At 41.0% G+C, this 18,684-nt stretch overlaps 1 protein-coding gene across 1 annotated transcript in view; it reads left to right on the top strand.

Annotated features, from left to right (window-relative positions):
* Window positions 1-18,684, top strand: part of TMEM132C (transmembrane protein 132C) — a 206,527-nt gene that overhangs the window by 113,616 nt on the left and 74,227 nt on the right. Inside the window, exon 3 of the mRNA XM_065692709.1 lies at window positions 636-782. Coding sequence (XP_065548781.1) covers window positions 636-782 — 147 coding nt within the window. The remainder of the gene's footprint in view (window positions 1-635; window positions 783-18,684) is intronic.

Here is an 18,684-nt window from a genome sequence, read left to right as displayed (position 1 = left end):
AAGTATCTCTCTTCTTTATTGCTGATACTTTGTAATAGAACTGAAGATCAGCAGTTAAGCGTTCTGCACCCAAATAACTTCTTTGCTGGGAGATCTTTGTACAAATGCTCCTTGGTAAAGGAAGTGCTCTGTAATTAATCCTCCATTCAGTTACTGCTGATGTCATTAGCAATACTAGCATCACTAGATAATGCCTGATAACTTTTCCACGGGCTTAACAACTAACAGTGGCAGAAATTTGTATCCTATAAGAACATCTCCAAGTTATAAAGTCTTGTCTTAACCAACAGTTGTATTCTTTCTAGGCTGGAGATTTCAAATGGAAACTGCCTTCAGAATCCCCAGTGGGAATTGCCAGGTAGAAGAGCAACAACCTGTCCACTGATATCCAGAAGGATATCATATGGGATAAAAGTGGGTTATTTGAAAAACTGCAGTGAAGTATTCCTCTGTGCAGTGATGTAGCACAAGTTTGTCTTGATACAGATGAACAGAACCTTCCTGAGTCTTCTGTGTTGGGATGGGTTTCTCTTTCGAAAAACTTATTGCCAGAATAGAGAAAAGAATCTTGAGTCAGAAGATCATGGTCCTGAATGACTCTCTTGTAAACTTTCTCGAACTGCTGTTTCCAACAGGGCAAAGGTGAAGAAAGGTGTAAACGTTCTCAGTGCAAAGACAAGTGACCCCCGGCAGTGGGACGTGAAACAAGAGGTGGGGAATGGTGGAAAGCATTCGACCACAACAGTTATTTGTCAAAGGATAGCACCAAGTTCAAGGAACAGGTATGAAACCTCATATTCTCGGCACATTAAGCTCATTTGTATCTGTAATACCATTCATTGGTTGAAAGACATAGGGCTCATATTACCACTACTCATAGCCATTAAAGCTGTAGCCTGGAAATCTGGAGGCACTTATGTTAACTATGATACCATCTGCTGATCTATAACAGGGCATCTCAATTTCCAGGTAATAAAAATCATCAGTTTAAGTTAAAAAATGAATAGAATAGCCCTACATTGGAAGGAGGGACCGGGGGAGTGTCATTTTTCATGAATATGAATAGCCTTAATTTTAAAGGCTTTTACCAAACATTATTTTTTTGGCATGATAGTTTTGACCTTGTTTCTCTGCACATATCACAGCCTCTGTGGTTGGTTCATCAAGCAAGCAATGAATTCTTCTACAGTGAACCACTCCAGCTTTCAAGCATTGATACAGGATAATTCAAACCTTTCAGTATTTGGTTTCTTACATGTAACACAAAAGAATCCCCTTTTGCAAGTGGTTACTTCTTGCAGAAATGGAGGTTCCTTTGCTAAGCCATATGCTGGTAACTGTCAGAGGCCAAGCAGTGCACTCCAGGGAGTGCTGGTATGAACTGGCCTGCCAGTGCCTGCTGTCCTGTTTCGCCTGTTTTACTGCGACTTGGTCTGATTCTTCCCAGACATAAAAGCGGTGCTTTTTTGATAAGTATTGTCTTCTACATCACATAGTAAAGTCGTATATTGCTGCTTTCAGTGGAAATTATATTGCTCTTGCTGGGTATCATCTTAACAAATTCTCACAATGCTGCTGTATGTTAGCCCATACAGAGTGTTTTCATTGCAGAGATCTGACCAGTGCTTCCCTTATTATTGGCCTCACACCCAGGCTTATTGAAGAGTATCATAAAATCTTTGGTGGATGCTGGGTTGGTTATTGCTTTCCCATTCAGCTGATTTGTACTGTCTTCAGGCACAGAAAAGTTGAGCAGATTTTAACATTTGTATTCTGTGCCCAGTCAGAGTGCCTGGGAAATATTAGACTCCTGTAAAGTACAGAAATTCCTCCTGTCATGAGCAGCTCACTGATTCAATGTATTTACACTGGATGTCATTGCAGTTAGTGAGATTTTCAGTGGAGACTTGGGGGTGGGTACTGGTTTTGCATGGAAAGGTTTTGGTAGCAGTGGAGTGTGGTGGGGGTGGCTACAGGGGCAGCTTCTGAGAGGTTGCTAGAAGCTTCCCCCATGTCTGCTAGAGCCATTGCCAGCCAGCTCCAGGACAGGCCCAGCAATGACCAAGGCTTGAGCCTGTCACTGATTGTGGGTAGCATCTCTAGAATAAGGTATCTAAGAAGGAGCAGGGGGAAATGCAGAGAGTGGGGTGAGAATATGTGAGAGGAGCAACTCTGCATACACAAAGGTCAGTGAAGAAGGAGGTGCTCCAGGCGGCAGAGCAGATTCCCCTGCTGCCTGTGGTGCAGACAGGCTGTCCTCCTGCAGCCCATGAAGGTCCATGGTGGAGCAGATAATCATTTGCAGTCTGGGGAGGACCCCACACCAGAGCAAGGGATGGCCAAATGAGGCTGTGACACCATGGGAAGCCAGTGCTGGAGCAGCCTCCTAGCAGGACCTGTGGCCCCATGGAGACATGAACCCTCGCTGGAGCAGGTTTGCTGCAGGACTTGGACCCTGCAGGGGATCCGCACTGGTGCAGTCTGTTCCTGAAGGGCTGTACCCTGTGGAAATGGAAAGGAAAAATATATTGTTTAAACCTGACAGAAGTAAAAACCTAAACAGTTTGAAAGGGAGTACGTAGCTTTAGAACAGCATGGAACTCTTGAGTGTATTTGCAACTGCGGAACTATGATAGTCAGGTTATCAAACCACAAATTATTCTAAATCAAATTTGCATAAAGTCTAATTAAGCCATAAAAATATTTTTAGTCCTAATTACAGGAATAAAAGTCAATGTTTCAATGCTTCTTTCATTTGTGTATGTAAATAGTTTCTGTCTTCTGAAAGCATGACGAACCTAGGCTTGAATGAAACGTCTATGTACAAGGAAGAGCTGGATAGGGAAACCTGGGCATGTGTGTACTGAGAGATCCCAGTGGGAAAGCATAGATGTTGTGGGCATACAGTTACTGAGATTCTAAGTGTCACTTGGAAGCGCTCTGTGTAGAGCGCAAATATTCTATTAAGCTAATTTAATTTAGTTGAGAATTGCAGGTCCCTAATGGGATCTTTCTGTGCTGCCACCAGCTTTTTCAGGCTGGTTTAGCAGTGCAGTTCATTTGGGTGATGTGCAAGCTGTAGCAAGGTCAGTGTTGATGTGAGGTACTGTTCTGGAGTTCCAGCTAATCTGCTGCAGCAAACTCAGCCAACTCATAAATATCTTGGCTGATTTAAGCAGAAGGAGGTGTTTTCCACTGTCTTTGCAGAGGAGCTTCTGAAAATCAAGTAAATGAAAGGTTGTAGTTCTTGGATGCTTTATGAACATTCACACAGCTTGTTAAGATGATGATGATGTGTTATTTTTCTTTACATGACCAGCTATGCCTAGCACAGTTGAGAGAATCAGCTTAGCAGGAAAGGAGAATGAAAAATCTTCTATAGCTATGCCCTATTCTTCTGTTGCAACCAACAGAAGTAATTTGGCTCTCTTTTTCAATTGTCACAGGTCCCCAGCTGGTTGTGGAGTAAGTCAGGATATTACTTAAATTCATAATAGATTCTCAGTGCATTGGAGTGCTGCCTCCTACAAAGTATTTTGCGGTAGCCAGATAAAACTGCATCCAGGGTTCATTCTGGTCATAATGGGGAGAGTGACCTGTGGAGTTGTTAAGCATATGAACAGGAAATTCTGGCCTTTCTCTTTGTGCTCTTATTTACTTGGAAATCTCCCTGATGTACCATGGAGAACCATTGCATTCTTTCCCCTTCATGTCCTAGAAACAAATGCCCATACTCAAAAGCACTCTTTTTCTTTGCCTAGTTGCTTTTCTTTTCTTTTGCATATTTCTACTCTTATTAGTCTGTGGATATAATTACATTGTAAGCACTTTGAAACAAGCAGTTTATATCTGAATGTTGCACGACTTAGCATCTAATATACCTTTCACATTATTTAAACAGTAAAATTCAAGGGACGTATTTTAGATACATCATATCAGTAACCGTTGAGCATTACATTTTGAGAATTTAAGTGTAACTTCTTTTACTTCTTTTTCTTTTGAATTGGTGCTGCTAAAGCCAAGAGCCATAGCTTCTGAACTTAGATTTGTTCAGAAAGGCTTTAACACTACAGCAAGTAACTACAAACAGCTGGAAATCAGCAATGTTTGTGTGCCTCATAATGCAATTTGTGCTGAGATTCAAGTAGCTATTGATGAGGATAACAACAGTGTTGATTAGTGAAAACAAGTCTTAGACTGCTGCTTGGTCACTTGTTTTCCGTCGTTATTTCTTATTCTGGGGGAAAGCTGGTAGGTGTGAAATGTGTCCTCAGGGTAGATCAAGAGATATTTTTGGTTATTATTATAACCATTTTCACTCCTTGTACTACCTCTGGTTCCAGCCTAAGGCTTATGTGGTTGATTTATGATGTACCACATCTTCCCTGAGAACAGCTTCAGTGAAAGGGCTCATATTTGCTGTGTAGTTCATTCGGGATTGCCACCACAGGGTACAGAAACTGTTCCAACACAGAGTAACGGTTATTTTTAACCAAAGTAATTTTCATTGTCTTTTTTTAACAGCATACCTCCACCAGCTGGTATGCTGTCAAATGTGGGGATGAGACAGACACATTAAGAGTAGGAGCAAGGAGGGTTAGAATCAGGCTAGCTGCTCTGCCAAAGTCAGAGCATCCTGTAAGTATGGTATCAAGAACTAAGAAGCAGCAACTAGAGCTAATCTAGGCCTAACTCCCCTTGCTCCGTCAGACCTGGAATTGTGCTGGAACAAGCTGCCTTCAGTCTGTTCTTAGGCTGATGTTTCTGCCTGTGGGTGTTGTACTTTGTTTACGGAGGAATGGAGTCACCCTCCACTTTTGATTCCTGTCAGCCGGGTAGAGAAATGGAGTGCTGGAGAGCAAAGAGGGATTTAGAAAAACTGACATAATGGAAAACTGCTGTGATGTAGCACTTTATCCTCTTGGTCTTGAACCTTTTGAGAGGCCCACGCGCTTACAGCTCTCCAGCCATCTGTCTGATAAAGAGACAGACTGGGGAAGAGTGCTTCCCAATGTTATGCTTATGTTTCAGACTGTGTCACAACCACTTATTCCCCCTCACCACACGTGCACACATTTTTGGGGGTTGTTTTTTTGTTTTCCTTTTTGTTTGAACACTGTCTGGGTATCATTGCATTCACATGAAGACAGCTAATGATCTTACCACGTTGTGTTTCATATCATCGGGGCATGGAGAAAAGCAGCGAAGCTGTTACAATTCCGTGCAGGTCCCTTCCCTGTCTGGCAGCACCATATGCTGCCAAGGGATGTCAGTGAAGTGAATCCTCTTGCCATTGAAAAATGAAAGTAAAGCGTATGTGCACAACAGGCTCAGACCTGAAAAACTGGAAGTTGTGCAGTGTGTGTGGCTGACTATACCTGAAGACAGTCAGTCTGTGCCCAATATATGGACACAGAGAAGAGTATTGACACATTATGACCAGGATAGATGTTATTAATTCTCTAGAATCTGGGTCATCTTTCCCTGGCACAGTGGCTTGCAGAGCTCAGCAGTGTGGCAGTGTAGCCTGCTGACCTCAAAACCATCCAGCCTGAGCAGAGGACAGGATTTTCACAAGGACTCAGAGGTTTGGTGCTGGTTTACAGCCAGCTGAATGTGAGCCAGCTTGTGCCCAGGCAGACAAGAAGACCAACAGCATCCTGGCCTGTATCAGCAATAGTGTAGCCAGCAGAGCCAGAGCAGTGATTGTCCCCCTGTACTGGGCACTGGTGAGGCTGCATCTTGAGTCCTGTGTTCATTTTGTTTCGTACAAGAGAGATATTGTGGTGCTGGAGTGGGTGTAGAGAAGGGCAATGGAGCTGGTGCAGGGCCTGGATCACAAGTGTGATGGGGAACAGCTGAGGGACTGGGGGGGTTTAGTCTGGAGAAGAGAAGGCTCAGGGGACCCTACTGCTCTCTACAACTACCTGGAAGGAGGTTGTAGTGAGGTGGGGTCAGTCTCTGCTCTAAGTAACAAGCAATGGCACAAGAGGAAATGTCCTCAAGTTGCCCAGCAGAGGTTTAGATTAGATATTAGGAAAAAAATCTTCACTGAAAGTGTTGTCAAGCTTTGGAACAGGGAAGTCACCATCCCTGGAGGTATTTAAAAGATGCGTAGATGTGGCATCCGACGACATGGTTTAGGGGTGGACTTGGCAGTGCTGGGTTAAAAGTTGAACTGGATGATCTTAATGTTCTTTCCTAACCTAAAGAACTCTATCATTATGGCCTCCTGAGCATTTTGTTTTAAGCATCATGTGTATTTTGGTGCAAATCAGTTGCAGTCTTTTAGTCTGCTGGCAAATTATCAGTGCAACCCTCAGAGCTTCCAAGGTGAGTCATTCTTGTGATGTGCATCTGTCTGCTTAAAATGACACATGGGAATGTATGCATGCCGCTGTCAATAACAGTATCAGGAGTAATATATAATATAGCTAAGGCTGTACCTGCTGCTTTAAAGATCCTTTCCCTTCACCCTTTCTTTTCTGATTTCCCAAATAATTTATCTCTGCTGTCTTTGCCTTTTAAGATTTCACTGTATGTTAGGATGCCTGTTTCAGGTCAAATTAGGGCACGGATGTCTCCATCGTAGAGTGTAAGTGCCAAAGACGCACTGGACATCTGCACATATGGTGGAGGATCAGCCAGCTGTGCCTTGTAACAATATCTTTTCTAGGGCACAGAAGACTAGGGTTAGAAGGTTGCTTCCCAAAGGAGCCTTTCATATGGCTTCTCTCTTGCTGCTTTGAATGTCAGGAGTCTTTATTAAAGCCCTGAGCTCAGAAGGGAGGAAGGGTGAAGAATGTCTCTCGTGTCTCTTTCAGGAGTAGGCTGCCTGCAGGAAGGAGGCAGATGCTCCCTTGCTGTTGCCTCACTCTGTCTGCTGCAGTGTCTAAGCAAGTGTCTGTGTATACTGTCTTGAGAGGGAATATTTATTTCTTACACCTTAGTGTCTTACCAGGTACTTGTGGGAGCAGGGCAACTTGTTGAACCTTGAGAATCCTGAGTGGTTTCGACTTAATGGGCAGCCCTCACGTGCATTAAGGAAAAGAAAATTCTGCGGGAGCCCTCATGGACAAGGACTCTTACTGAGCCTGAAGGACCCTTTCTTTTCAATACTTTCAGTAATGGAAGTTCAGAAAGATCAAATTTGAGATAACTATAGCAATTGTCATGGCAACAACATACATCTGTGTAGTTTTCATTTAGCATCTACTGCAGCAAGACCCTGATCCATAACTACAGCATTGGCCCTACTAATAATCCAACAACATTATTATCAGTCTATTCTTTCAATAGAAATTTGTGGTTGTCATCAGCCTAAATACCTGCTTTCTGACAGATAAAGGCTTAAGTCAGAAACCCAACAGGGTCTGTACAAGTGTTGTGGAAGATACTAAACGGAAACTATTTTCTTTTTTATCAGGTATGTTGCAACATTCTCTCTTCTGTTTGAAATTCAAAGCAAGATATTATAATCTAAGACGAGGTTTTGAAAGCCTCTTGTTAGGCTTTACTACTGACATGAATTTTCCTGTTGGATTTCAGCAGAACCAAGTGTTAGACTCAGTCCTGACCATTCTAAAAGTACTACATTAGTCTTTTTAGATAACATAATGTAGTATTAGCCAAGATGTAAGGCATTCCCATGAGTTTTCTCTGCAAGAAAAGAAATTAATTAACAGAGATAACAAAATGCATAAAACAAGATCTATCCATGATCTCTGCAGAGGTTCCAGCCCAATTGCAATAAATTAATTCTTTATATTTTTTGTCTTCTTTGGAGTTCCTGAGTCTACTGGGAAGCAGAAGGGCTGAAGCAACAAGAGAAAGGTCATTCGTCACGTATTTCTTGCCCAAATGAAAGCATCAAATTTGTTTGCTCAGCAAATCTGCATAGTTTGGAAAAGCTTTTCACATGCTTATCAAAATCAAATGCAGGAGGCTTAGCCAATGGATGCAGCGACCCAGCCTTGCTGAGAAAGCTGCCGTCGGTGCTTCCCTGCTTTCCAGTCAGGTTGGATATATTGTTGTATTTCATTATTCCATGAACAGAGCAGAGCCCCACACATTAAATAGAGTATGATGTGCAATTGTGGAATAATGGAACAACTTTATATCCATTCCACGTTGGTAGATGGGTTCAATAATAATTAATTCCTGATGTCCAGAGTGAGATTGGTTTTGGTGTCTGACAAAGTAGTAATTTCTCAGAGAGTGACTAGGAAACATACAGTCTCCTCTTGAGCCTTTTACTTATGTCTCAGCATGTGTTCTGCAGAGTTCCTGGAATATGCGCTAGGAAAGGCTGCTGTCCCACTGCGTTCTTGCCTCTTGCACACAGCAATCCCTATTGCTTTCCATGTTAATAAGCTGTAATTCATAGTGAAGTTATCCATGAAAATCTCCTTCTGGTGTAGTACATTCATGGACTGACTCATCTGTTAACTTTCTTCTCTTCGCACTTTAAATCATGAGTTTTAATTTGGGGTGAGGTCAGCTCTTCTTTATCCGTGACAGTTGGCATGGTTTGGACGTTTTAGCAGCTATTGTAATGTAGCTTTCCTTGCAATTTGGGGGCAGTGGAAGATAAGAGACAAAAGATGCAGAACTGGGGAGGAGGAATTTGTGTCTGTGTTTTTTTCTCACACTGTCTTTGAAGCAGGAATATCTGCTGAAAGCCATAAACAGCTGAGTTCAGCAATACCACATCATGCTGCCAAGCAACTCTGCTTTCCTCTCTAACTTTCACAGCAGAGGAAATAAATCAGTCAGGCAATAAAGAATGAGGAAAATTCAAGAAAAAGTGCCAAAAGCCAAACCTTTCTAGAATAAAGTGAATAATATCTCTGTTAGTATTCAGCAGAGCAAATTGAAATATGTTTCTTACGCACCTAAGCCCTCTGTACCATTGCTGCTTGAGGAATTTCATGATAACAAAACCCCTCTGAACTCAAGATGCTTAAAACTGGTCCAGAGAGACCTCTGGAGAATAGGCTACAGTCTCATAAAGCGAATTAGATGATTTTAAACATTGTTCCAGTCTCATGCCTCTGTCAGATCAGTAGCAGGTTACCCACTGACAGCAGTGAAGTATCACTGTTTATCTGAAATGTAAAGACATTTCCTTAGACAAAGCACAATCTATTAGGCAGGTGAACTGTTTGTTTCTGCGCTGGCTTACCAAGATTTACCTTCCTACTCAAAGTTACTTTAGTTTTATATGTTACTGCTTATTTAAAGTACAGATAGAAGTCTCTTTATTTTTTTTCTTGGTATATAATAAGGGTGATTATGAAATGGGTGGAAAATTATAATACAGATACTAAATCTTTGTAGTAAGTCCTATGAGTTAACCAGCACATCTTGGTAATTGCTGACTTGGAGGATTTTGCAGCATGTTTCTGGTCCTGTGGGGTCCTACTCCCTGCTCATAGCAGAGTTTCTCCCCCATCATCACTCCTGGCTGTCACTTTGATTCAGATTGTTAAATTCTATTCCCTGTTGACTTGTGTATGTAATTAAATAAGTGATGTTACTTGTATACCTGCAGTGAGGGCTGGTTAAATACTATTGTCCTGTGGCCTTTTTCATTTCGGGACCACATTGTTTGTCTTTTATTGTTGTACCTCCCACTGGGCCTTAATAATAGAAAGACAGAACTTGGGTGGGTTTTACACACTGCATTCTTTTTCTTCTATTTAAAAATTCATGAGTTTAAATGCGTTTCATTAGCCTCTGCCATTACATTCGTTGCATATCCTCCAGTTGGAGATAGTTGTAACAAAAAGTAACATTATAAGCACGTTAAAATTATCACTTAAAATCACTTAGATGATTGATACAGTGTTTATAGAGGAAGTTGAGTATTCATAAACACTTGGCAGACTTGACTGTCTCATTAGCAGCATTTTTGCATTGGTTTAGCTCCGGTGAGTTGAATGAAATTAATCTACTGATTCTCACTTTCATAATTTAAACCAGGATCAAGCCTTACACAATCGTAAGATGTTTGTTTAAACTCATTCATAGTATCCAGTTCTGTGATACCAAATATATTGGTTTGAATAGCAAACCTCATGTGTCAGGTGGTGTTAATGCATCCATCCAGGTGTGTTTGTGTCTTTGAGACACATCTCAGGCTCAGAAAACCTTGCTCTTCTTCAGTTATCTTCTTAGGGAAATGTTTGCTGCAGTAGCTGGGTTGCTTTATCTGGTTAGTTCTGTGTCTCTGCCTGAAAATAGTTGAATGGATCCATTTCCTGCTGTGAAGCATGTTTTAAACTTGTGCAGGCTGATATGGAGATAATAGTAATTTGTTGCATAGCTACTAATAGGCCACGTTACCAGTGCTCCAGACTGAATGAAGCAGCATCATTATTGTTCTGCAGACACTTTACAGCACAAGAGCACTGTCAGCAAACACAACAGTTTATGTAATTCAAGCTGGACAGAACATAACTCAGCAAAACCATGGGCTTCTCACGTCCTGTTGTGATGGATTCCATTCAATTCTCTCTGCACATTTTGCATGGTACGTAGAGATAATATGTGCTTTTTTACGAGCTTAGAAAGTAAAAATCTTTGCCTGTTGTGTAGGCAAAGCAACTCCTGTAGTCTGAAAAACAGCTTTGTATCAGAGATCATTGCAGTTCTCCACACGTAACTGGCTTGCACAAGAGCAAGTAGTTACTCTATTGGTTTCTATAAGTCATCATTTGCAAGTCATAATTTATCTACAATTCATGCTGCAGGGAGACCTCTGGTATTTCACATTCTGGGAATGAAGGAAGATCTTGGGTTTTTTCGCTATCACTTCATGGTAAGTATCAGCAAAATCTGACATTTTAAAAGGGAACTTTTTTTTTCAGGGCTGTGCAGCTCCAGCCCCTTAAATGTAGGATTTGTCTTGCGATGTCAAGTGCTTGTTCAAATCACCTGGTTTGAGTTGGGTTTTGTTACATCAATTTCTGTGTCAGAGGGGACATAGGAAGTGTTTGCAGGATCCCGCATTATTTCCTGGCAATTGAACAAGGTAGAGGTGGTCTTTGCTTTTGAAAGGTCTTTGAGATCTCAAAGACAGTGGTTATACTCCATCAAATCCTGGCTAAATAAGACATCTGAGGTTCTGTTTCTCTGAGTGGATGATATTGGACAATTAAGGTCTGTAAGCATATTCTTTTCTAACACTTCCAAAATTAAGAATGAAAAATGAAATAGGAGTAGCAGTATTATACAAGTTACCAATGTTTTTTTCAATGTACTTTTTCCTTAAGCAAGGAAATCCATTACATTTTCCTGGAAAAATCTATGATGTGACCTTATTTCTTTGAAGGGTCAGTACGAGGGGAGTCGAGAACTGGTATAAATCAATGTCAGCCTGCTGAAACAAAGTATACCAGTTTATACCACTCTCATTCACAAAAACCTCCTCCAACTTTCCTGTTATTACTTTACCAAGATGCTGGTAGTTTCATGGGGAAGTAAGTTTGTTAGAGAAAAATGATATGCTTATTGTAGAGAGTTTTTGGATAAATCAATGCTGAATTCCTGATTGCTTGCCAGGAATTTCAGTTCCAGTTAAATTTCCAGGGAAGAAACCTTAGTTTCACTGAAGTAGATGGCAAAATTTCACCCCAAGTTTAGGCTAAAGGTTTGCTCTTCTCTCCTTGCTTCTCTGGGACGTACAGCTCAGAAAACTAGGTAATCTCTTTCCTGTTCAAGGCTGCAAACAGCAGCTGACGTGCTCCCCTTCCATGTGTATACCTGCATACATGATGTTAATTATAACAAAAGGAATTCGAAGTAGCACCCCATTGATTTTTGGTTTCCGTGTTGTAAATTAATGGACTGAGCATGCACTCTTTGTAATCACACTACTAGAAATTCAATAATGGCTCTGCCAGAGTACTTGAGTGACCTCAGCCACTGGTTTCATTCCGATTCCAACTATTTTTAATGAGAATGGCATGTTTAGCAGTGCCATCAGATGGCTTGAAAGCAAGGTGCCCTGTCAACCAGAGTGTTACTGATAGACAAGCCAACAAGAATTGAGATGTTTTTATCTCTTCTCTTACCCAAAATACATTACTTCTGTATGGCAATGTTCATTAGAATGTATTAAGCAGAAGAAATTTCTGATCTTCATGAAATAATCTATTACAACTTCAAGATTTCAACCAAATCAGAGCTCAGCAAATACCATGGACAATCCCTGAAGGAATACAATCTCTCTGATTAGTTCAGCAATTGTTCGGCTAGGCTTAGAGGTTTTTATTGTATTTGGTTATTATTTCTTACGGTGTTTTTGCCATCTTTGGACAAGTGCAATAGAAAGATGTGGCTCTCCACTTGGAGATGCTGTTTGTCAATTTTTATCTTGAGAAATGTTCAGGAATGTAATGTGACTGACTGGGACGGTATATTTAAAACCACAACTGCATACCTATTTGTTATCTATACATGCATAGTTCCGCAGTTTGGTTTTACCTGCTGTGATTTCCTCCCAAAGAGCTAGTAAAGTCCTATGCATTACAGATGAACTCTGTTTAAATGCATAGTAAATATGGGCTATTCCCAACAGTACTCTTACATAGAAAAGTTAACCTAGAAATGTCATGGTAAGTGTAGGGGACTTGATGACAAAGAATTAGCTGGAAACTCAGCTTTTCCTAACATTACTTGCAGAAGCATCCGAAAAGGGGATTGTTGCCATGTTCTGTTAATCAAAGCTCTGTTAATTACTTTGACAGGAAGCCTCTCCTGCTCTTTTCCATGTTCCTGGGGCTGGTAGAATTGCAGAGATGAGGCGAAACACGTAGTCATCAAATATAATTGCCGCATCCTTCAGTGATACAAATCAGTAGAGATTTGTCGTGGTTCTCTGTGGGTCACATAAATTAACGATGTGGGTTTATATAAAAGGAAAATCAAGATACCCAGAGTCACAGAACAGGCTTCCACTAAGAGCAGAACCGAGGACATGCAAGAGCAGTGGTTTTTACAGATCCTGCTAACCACGTTGTGAATAAATAGGCTCTGGCTTTGTAAATGGTTTCGAAAGTGTGAATTCTTCACCATTACCCACCCCCAGAGGAATACTGATTTTAAAGGCTTTGCTGTGAGTACTACACTTCAGCAATTGATTTTGGAAAGATGTGTCTGTAATTGGCAATAGGAGTTAATACCTAACTATCAAGACAGAAAGAAATAACTACATTTTGAATTTGGAGCCTGATTCAGCATTCAGTGAAGTTTGGAGAAGACTATCCATTAGTTTTGAGTCCTGCTCTTGATGAACAACTTTAGAACAGTTTGTACTGTTCTAAAATGTGTGTAAGAGTACAACTGCTAATGATGCACACCGCTTGAGGACAAGTTATTGCTACCTAAAGGACAGAAGATGAAAAAAACATCCTCCAGCAACTCTCAGTTGTTTTCTTCAGGCTTCCCCGCCCAAGTCCTTTTAGATACGTACATTGAGTTCTTTCACAGTATTAATCAACTCTTAGTTTGTAATTACGGATCCTGGAAGGGGGGAAGAGTTTGTGGTGATTTCCGCTTATATAAGTAATACAACAACATGCCTTTCATATTAGAAGCTTTAAGATTTGTGTGTTTGAATATACATATATTTATTATTTGTATTGCAAGGATTATAATGTCAACTTGTCATCATGCCAGTGATCTATTTGTTCCTTTGCTAAGTTCTCAAGTAATTCCAAGGTTAGAAAGGATATTCCTCTTTTCTACAGCTCTGCAAATTTAGCTGTGGACTGATGAATAATTGGGCATCTAGTGCTACTCTCAGTGTGCACCACGGAGCCACTGGCAGCAGCTCCTGTGAGGAGGTCATTAGCCAACTATGGGAGCCCAGTGTTTTATTCCTTTCCCCTTGGACCATCTGAACCCACGTGGTGGTTCTCCTAAGAAAGCACACGCAGCTCTTGGCAGGGTCTCATGAGCAAGATAACTGACTGGAGCACATTATGGGCTCCTTCTGGCCTGTGGCCTGGCTCACTCCACGTAAAATTTGGATACAGAAGAAGGAAAGATTTTCCTTTGGGTCACAAACTCTGACCCAAGTGGAGCAAGGATGAGCGATGGACATGCACAGACACACAAGCAAGATGGTGTTTCCAGGCCTCACAGTTTGGCCTTGACCCACACATTGGATGGACAAATGCTTTAACTACCAAAGTGTTGTAAATCATCTGTATTCAACAGTAACTATCGTATGTTCTGTGATTCCAGCTTTGAGTTCCCCAGAGGGAAGACTTTAATTTCAGCGACACTCAAGATTGAAAGCCTACTTTATTTGTAGCAAACAGTTGACTGAAGTATTTGTCAGGCTCCATTATAGCTGTTCCTGCATTCTGTAAAATTATTCACATATATGCAAGCATGAGTTCATTTTGCCAGGAAGCAAGACCATTAATCCTCCCTACTTTCAAGCCACGTCTTTGTGGGCTGTGGTGGGTGACTTAACTGTTCAGATTGCTCAGATTGTTTGAGACTTCATCCCTTTGTGATGTTAATGACTGCTGAGTAGCTCAGTCTTGCATGAGAAATTTTTCTTATATTTAAGAATATTTTTCTTATCTTATATTTTTCTTCTCTTTTCTTACTTTGCCAACATTTCTATTTAATTCCTTGTACTTCTGATTTTATTACGTAGTGAACACTTTTTCTAATAAATCCTCTCATTAGAGGGATTTGGTTTTAAAAGGGTTAATCACTGCGTGCTATTTTACTCATGATCCAATTGAATAAGATAATTTGCTGTTTCCTGAGTAACGCCAAAGAGCATACAGAAAGATCTTTTGTTCCAATAAAGATGTTAAAGAGAGTGTGAGGATTCCTTTCTATGCAAATAGAAAGCTTTACACTATGTACCCCACAATGTTTAGGAATGCTGCTGTTTAAACATCTATACATATAATTACTCAGTGATGTTTATTAGAACTATTCCAGATATCCCTGGAGACAGATTCAGGAAAGTCTGTAACCCTTCTATTTATTTGTATAGTTGCTGCCAGTTTTTCATCTTAAGCAGGGAAAGAGATGGGATTTTCCTAGGCTCTGAAGTGCTGAGGTCCTTGCCCCTAAGTTTCAAGGGCTACCAGCTACTGGTAATAGTCCGCCTTGTTTCTGTAGGACCCCAGTCTGATCTGTGCTTCGTTAGGGGACACCTCCTCTTTCCAACAACATAGCTCCCTCATTTCACACTTACAAAGCAGAGCTGTGCTCCTTGTGAACACCTTGGTGGGTAAGTGCTATATCTGTTTTCTTGTGGGATCTAACAGTCAAAATTCTCATGTGTAGAAACACTGACATGAGAGAAGATGGGCATGAATGATTATGAGGGATCAAAGACAGGGAACAGACAGCTCTGAAACAGTCCCTATGGAGCTTACAGGAAACTTGCTTGCAGTCTGCCTGCATTACTTCCTTCTCACTGTGAAAAACATGCACTAAACAAAGAGTTCAGAGCTTGGGTTGTCATATCCCAAGGCTTTCCACAGTTCAGAGCCTAAGATGCTCTACGGATTAGCACTGAACTGTGCCCTAAGTCACCAGCCCTTCTGTACCTCATCTCAGCAGTGAGAACGGAAGGAAAAAAACAAAGAATGAGTGGTTAATTAGCTGGGTCACCAAGTGGTCAGGCTTGGCAGGCAGGAATGAAGGGAGGAGGAGGACTCTGTAACTGAGTAGGATAGAGAGAAGAGATGCTCATGCAGACCAGAGCTCTCCTGAGCCTTTAAAAGTTTTTTGTCTCCAATTAAAATCAAGTGTAGATCATGTGAGCATTTCAGCTTCTGTCTTCCATTTCTCTCTAATGCTCCTTCTGAAATCTTAATGCTTCTGACTCCAATAGCCAAAACCTCTCAATTATTGTCACACTCTGAGTAGCTTAATGACAATAATGCTCTGTAGGGACAAAGATAGTGCATGGAAGTGATTATTAGATGCAGAAAAAATATGCCAAAAGTCATTGTCTCTTTGCTAACTAGATGTAAATTTAATTTTAGAAGAAGGTATTGAAATTACTGCTCTTGGAAGTGAATCCAAAACTGTAGTGATTGTTCTTTTTTTTTTTTTTAAGGGAAATCACATTTCTCCTTGGATCTAATAGCCCGTATAACATAAGGCTCTTTGTAGTGAAAATCAGCATGGTGCTAAGTAAAGAATAAAGACCTAAGTTATTAAAGATATATATATATCTTTATAAAGATATATGTATATAAAGTATATATATAATGTATATACATATATATATATACTTTAAATACATGATTATATAATATACCATTTCTGGTGTTCACTTCCTTCTGTGCATTCCTACCCACGAGGCTCTGGAAATGAAGTTTCCGTGTTGCAACCATTGACAGTGTTTTGACATCTGTACAAAGGAATGTATATATCAAACTCCAAATCTGTTTCCACTGAAAATGAAATAAACTGTGGTGATACCTGAAAAGTCAAGTTTGCAAGTCTGGAACTTGAAGGCTTTCCCGGAGTTTCCCGACAGTGTGTAAGGTTAACCTTCGAAGTCTTTGTAGAACTGGAGTCCCTCTAGTCTCTTCTGTAAACCAGTTTTTACATTCATCTGTCTTTTTATTCTGTCTTAGACTTACTGATGTGGGTAGAAATCACCTCCCTAACTTCTCCCTCTTCTGAGATATATACTGGAGATAATGGCCATTATTCCTCTACTTGACATTCCAGGTTAAAAATGCCAAATGCGCTCAAGTCAGTCCTCCCTCTAGTTTCAGTCAATTTCTGGGGAGAGCATTGATTTGATTAATTACCTGTTTGGAGCATGGAAGCTGCCTGGGTGACCTCTAGATCATCTAATGGCTGATGCATGGGAACTCTCCATCACAAGCAGAGCTTTGGCCTGTGACATTCTCAGGTTCCATAGTGTCACAGGGGGGAAATGGTTGGTATCTCGTACCCATAACATTTACTTTAAACCCCGTGCACTTTCTCCTAGGTGCTGCATAGAGGGATAGCATCCAAACATTTCTTAATTCTTAGTGTTTTAACCTCTTCTATCAGAGTCATGGCATCTGCTACTGTGAAACGATGACCAGAAAGCTGTGCATGCTCTGGGAGTGTTGTGCTATAGAAGAAGTGTTGTGCTGGGTTGTATGTCACAGGGGATCCAAGAGACTCAGCAGCGCCCATGTATTAATGACCCATTGTCATTACAGCTATCCAGGCTTGTCTAACACAGCCCTCATTCAGCTTAAATTTCTGTTAAACACTGGTTAAGCCCCCATAGATAAAAACTTTGCTCTTACGTGGGGTGGTTATAACCTCTGCACTCTACTACTAAAGCTATGGCAAGCAAGGCAAAGCTGTGCTGCTAATTCAAAACATATATGTCCTTTAGCTCTCTCCCCTTCACTAAACCTTTTAAGCTTGTTGCCTAAAAATGCCCTTTAGAAATAAAAAATCTATAGCGCTTGTAGAGCTAGCTGATTTGCTGGTGACTTGCCTAAGGACTGCATTACTCAAGTACTCGTCCTTTGAACACAAAGAGACAGGTGGAGCCTGGGGTATTACTTGGTACAAAGCAAACATTTAAAAAGCACGAAGTTTCAGGTCCTTATTGGTAATGGAAAGTGCTGTTTTCAAAAGTGCCATTTGACATTTAGAAGATTAACTGGTATTGACTTCCTGTGTGAGTTGGGCTCCTGAGTATCTGAGTCACTTTTGGAAACCTGAGTTGGCCATCTGTTTCACTTAGGCTTTGCAGTGCCAAGTGAAGCAATGCATAAATACTTTGACTATAGTTTGTAGTACCTAAATTTAGAAAAAAAGCAATTATTCCAACAGCCTGACACCTATTGGAATTTTCAGAAGTTCTGGGGCCTCAAATTCCCACTGCCTGGGAGAAAGCAGATGTGTTTGAAAGCAATTGGAGTTTAAAAGGAACTTGTGCTTTTGAAAACCCCAGAGCTACCCTCTTGCTTTTGAAAGTGGAGCTGAGGTACTTCCAGAAATTTCACCAGTCATCCCAACCAGATGTCTGACAACAGCAACAGAACCTGAAAGTGAGGAGTATTCCTTAAAATGGGGTAGAAAAGTGAGATATAAAATGGTCACATATACAATAGGAACCTCCTATTGCAGATTTGTCTATAGATTCTGAGAATGTTCAGGGAGGACACAGCTGAGACTGAAAATATGGGCATTTGGAGCACCAGGAGAGCTGTTTCTGTTAGTGGTTCAAGATGAACATAGGCAGGAAATGCAGATATGGCTATAGTCCAGCATAGAGTATGCCAGCCTTTGATCAGTGCTCTGGCATGAGATGAATAGCAAGAATCATTTGGGAAGAACTTTGTATTAAGAGCTCTATTTGTACTTTGACAAGAGAGGACAGAAGACTTGAGATTGAGGAGTAGAGGACATAAAAGAATAGGTGGTTTAGAAGTCTAGCTTAGGAAAAGTGGCAGCAACCTCCATGAGATGCATAAGAGATGGAGCTACATGGATCAAAGCAGCAGAAGCTCAAAGAAGTAAGTGTTCCTTTCAGATGGAGGAAGTAAGAGAGGAGATGCAGGGGCCTGCTCTGGAGCTGCCACAAGGATCCATGGGGAAAGCAGGGCTCTGGGAGCAGTGGATCACTCCTGTACTGGCTGCCCAGAGTGCCCTGGCTGATGTCCACACTGC

The sequence above is a fragment of the Lathamus discolor genome, chromosome 12 (genome assembly GCF_037157495.1).
Source record: "Lathamus discolor isolate bLatDis1 chromosome 12, bLatDis1.hap1, whole genome shotgun sequence".
NCBI lineage: Eukaryota > Metazoa > Chordata > Aves > Psittaciformes > Psittacidae > Lathamus > Lathamus discolor.
The sequence above is the reverse complement of the archived record's forward strand: the minus strand, read 5'-3'. Positions and strand labels throughout refer to the sequence as shown.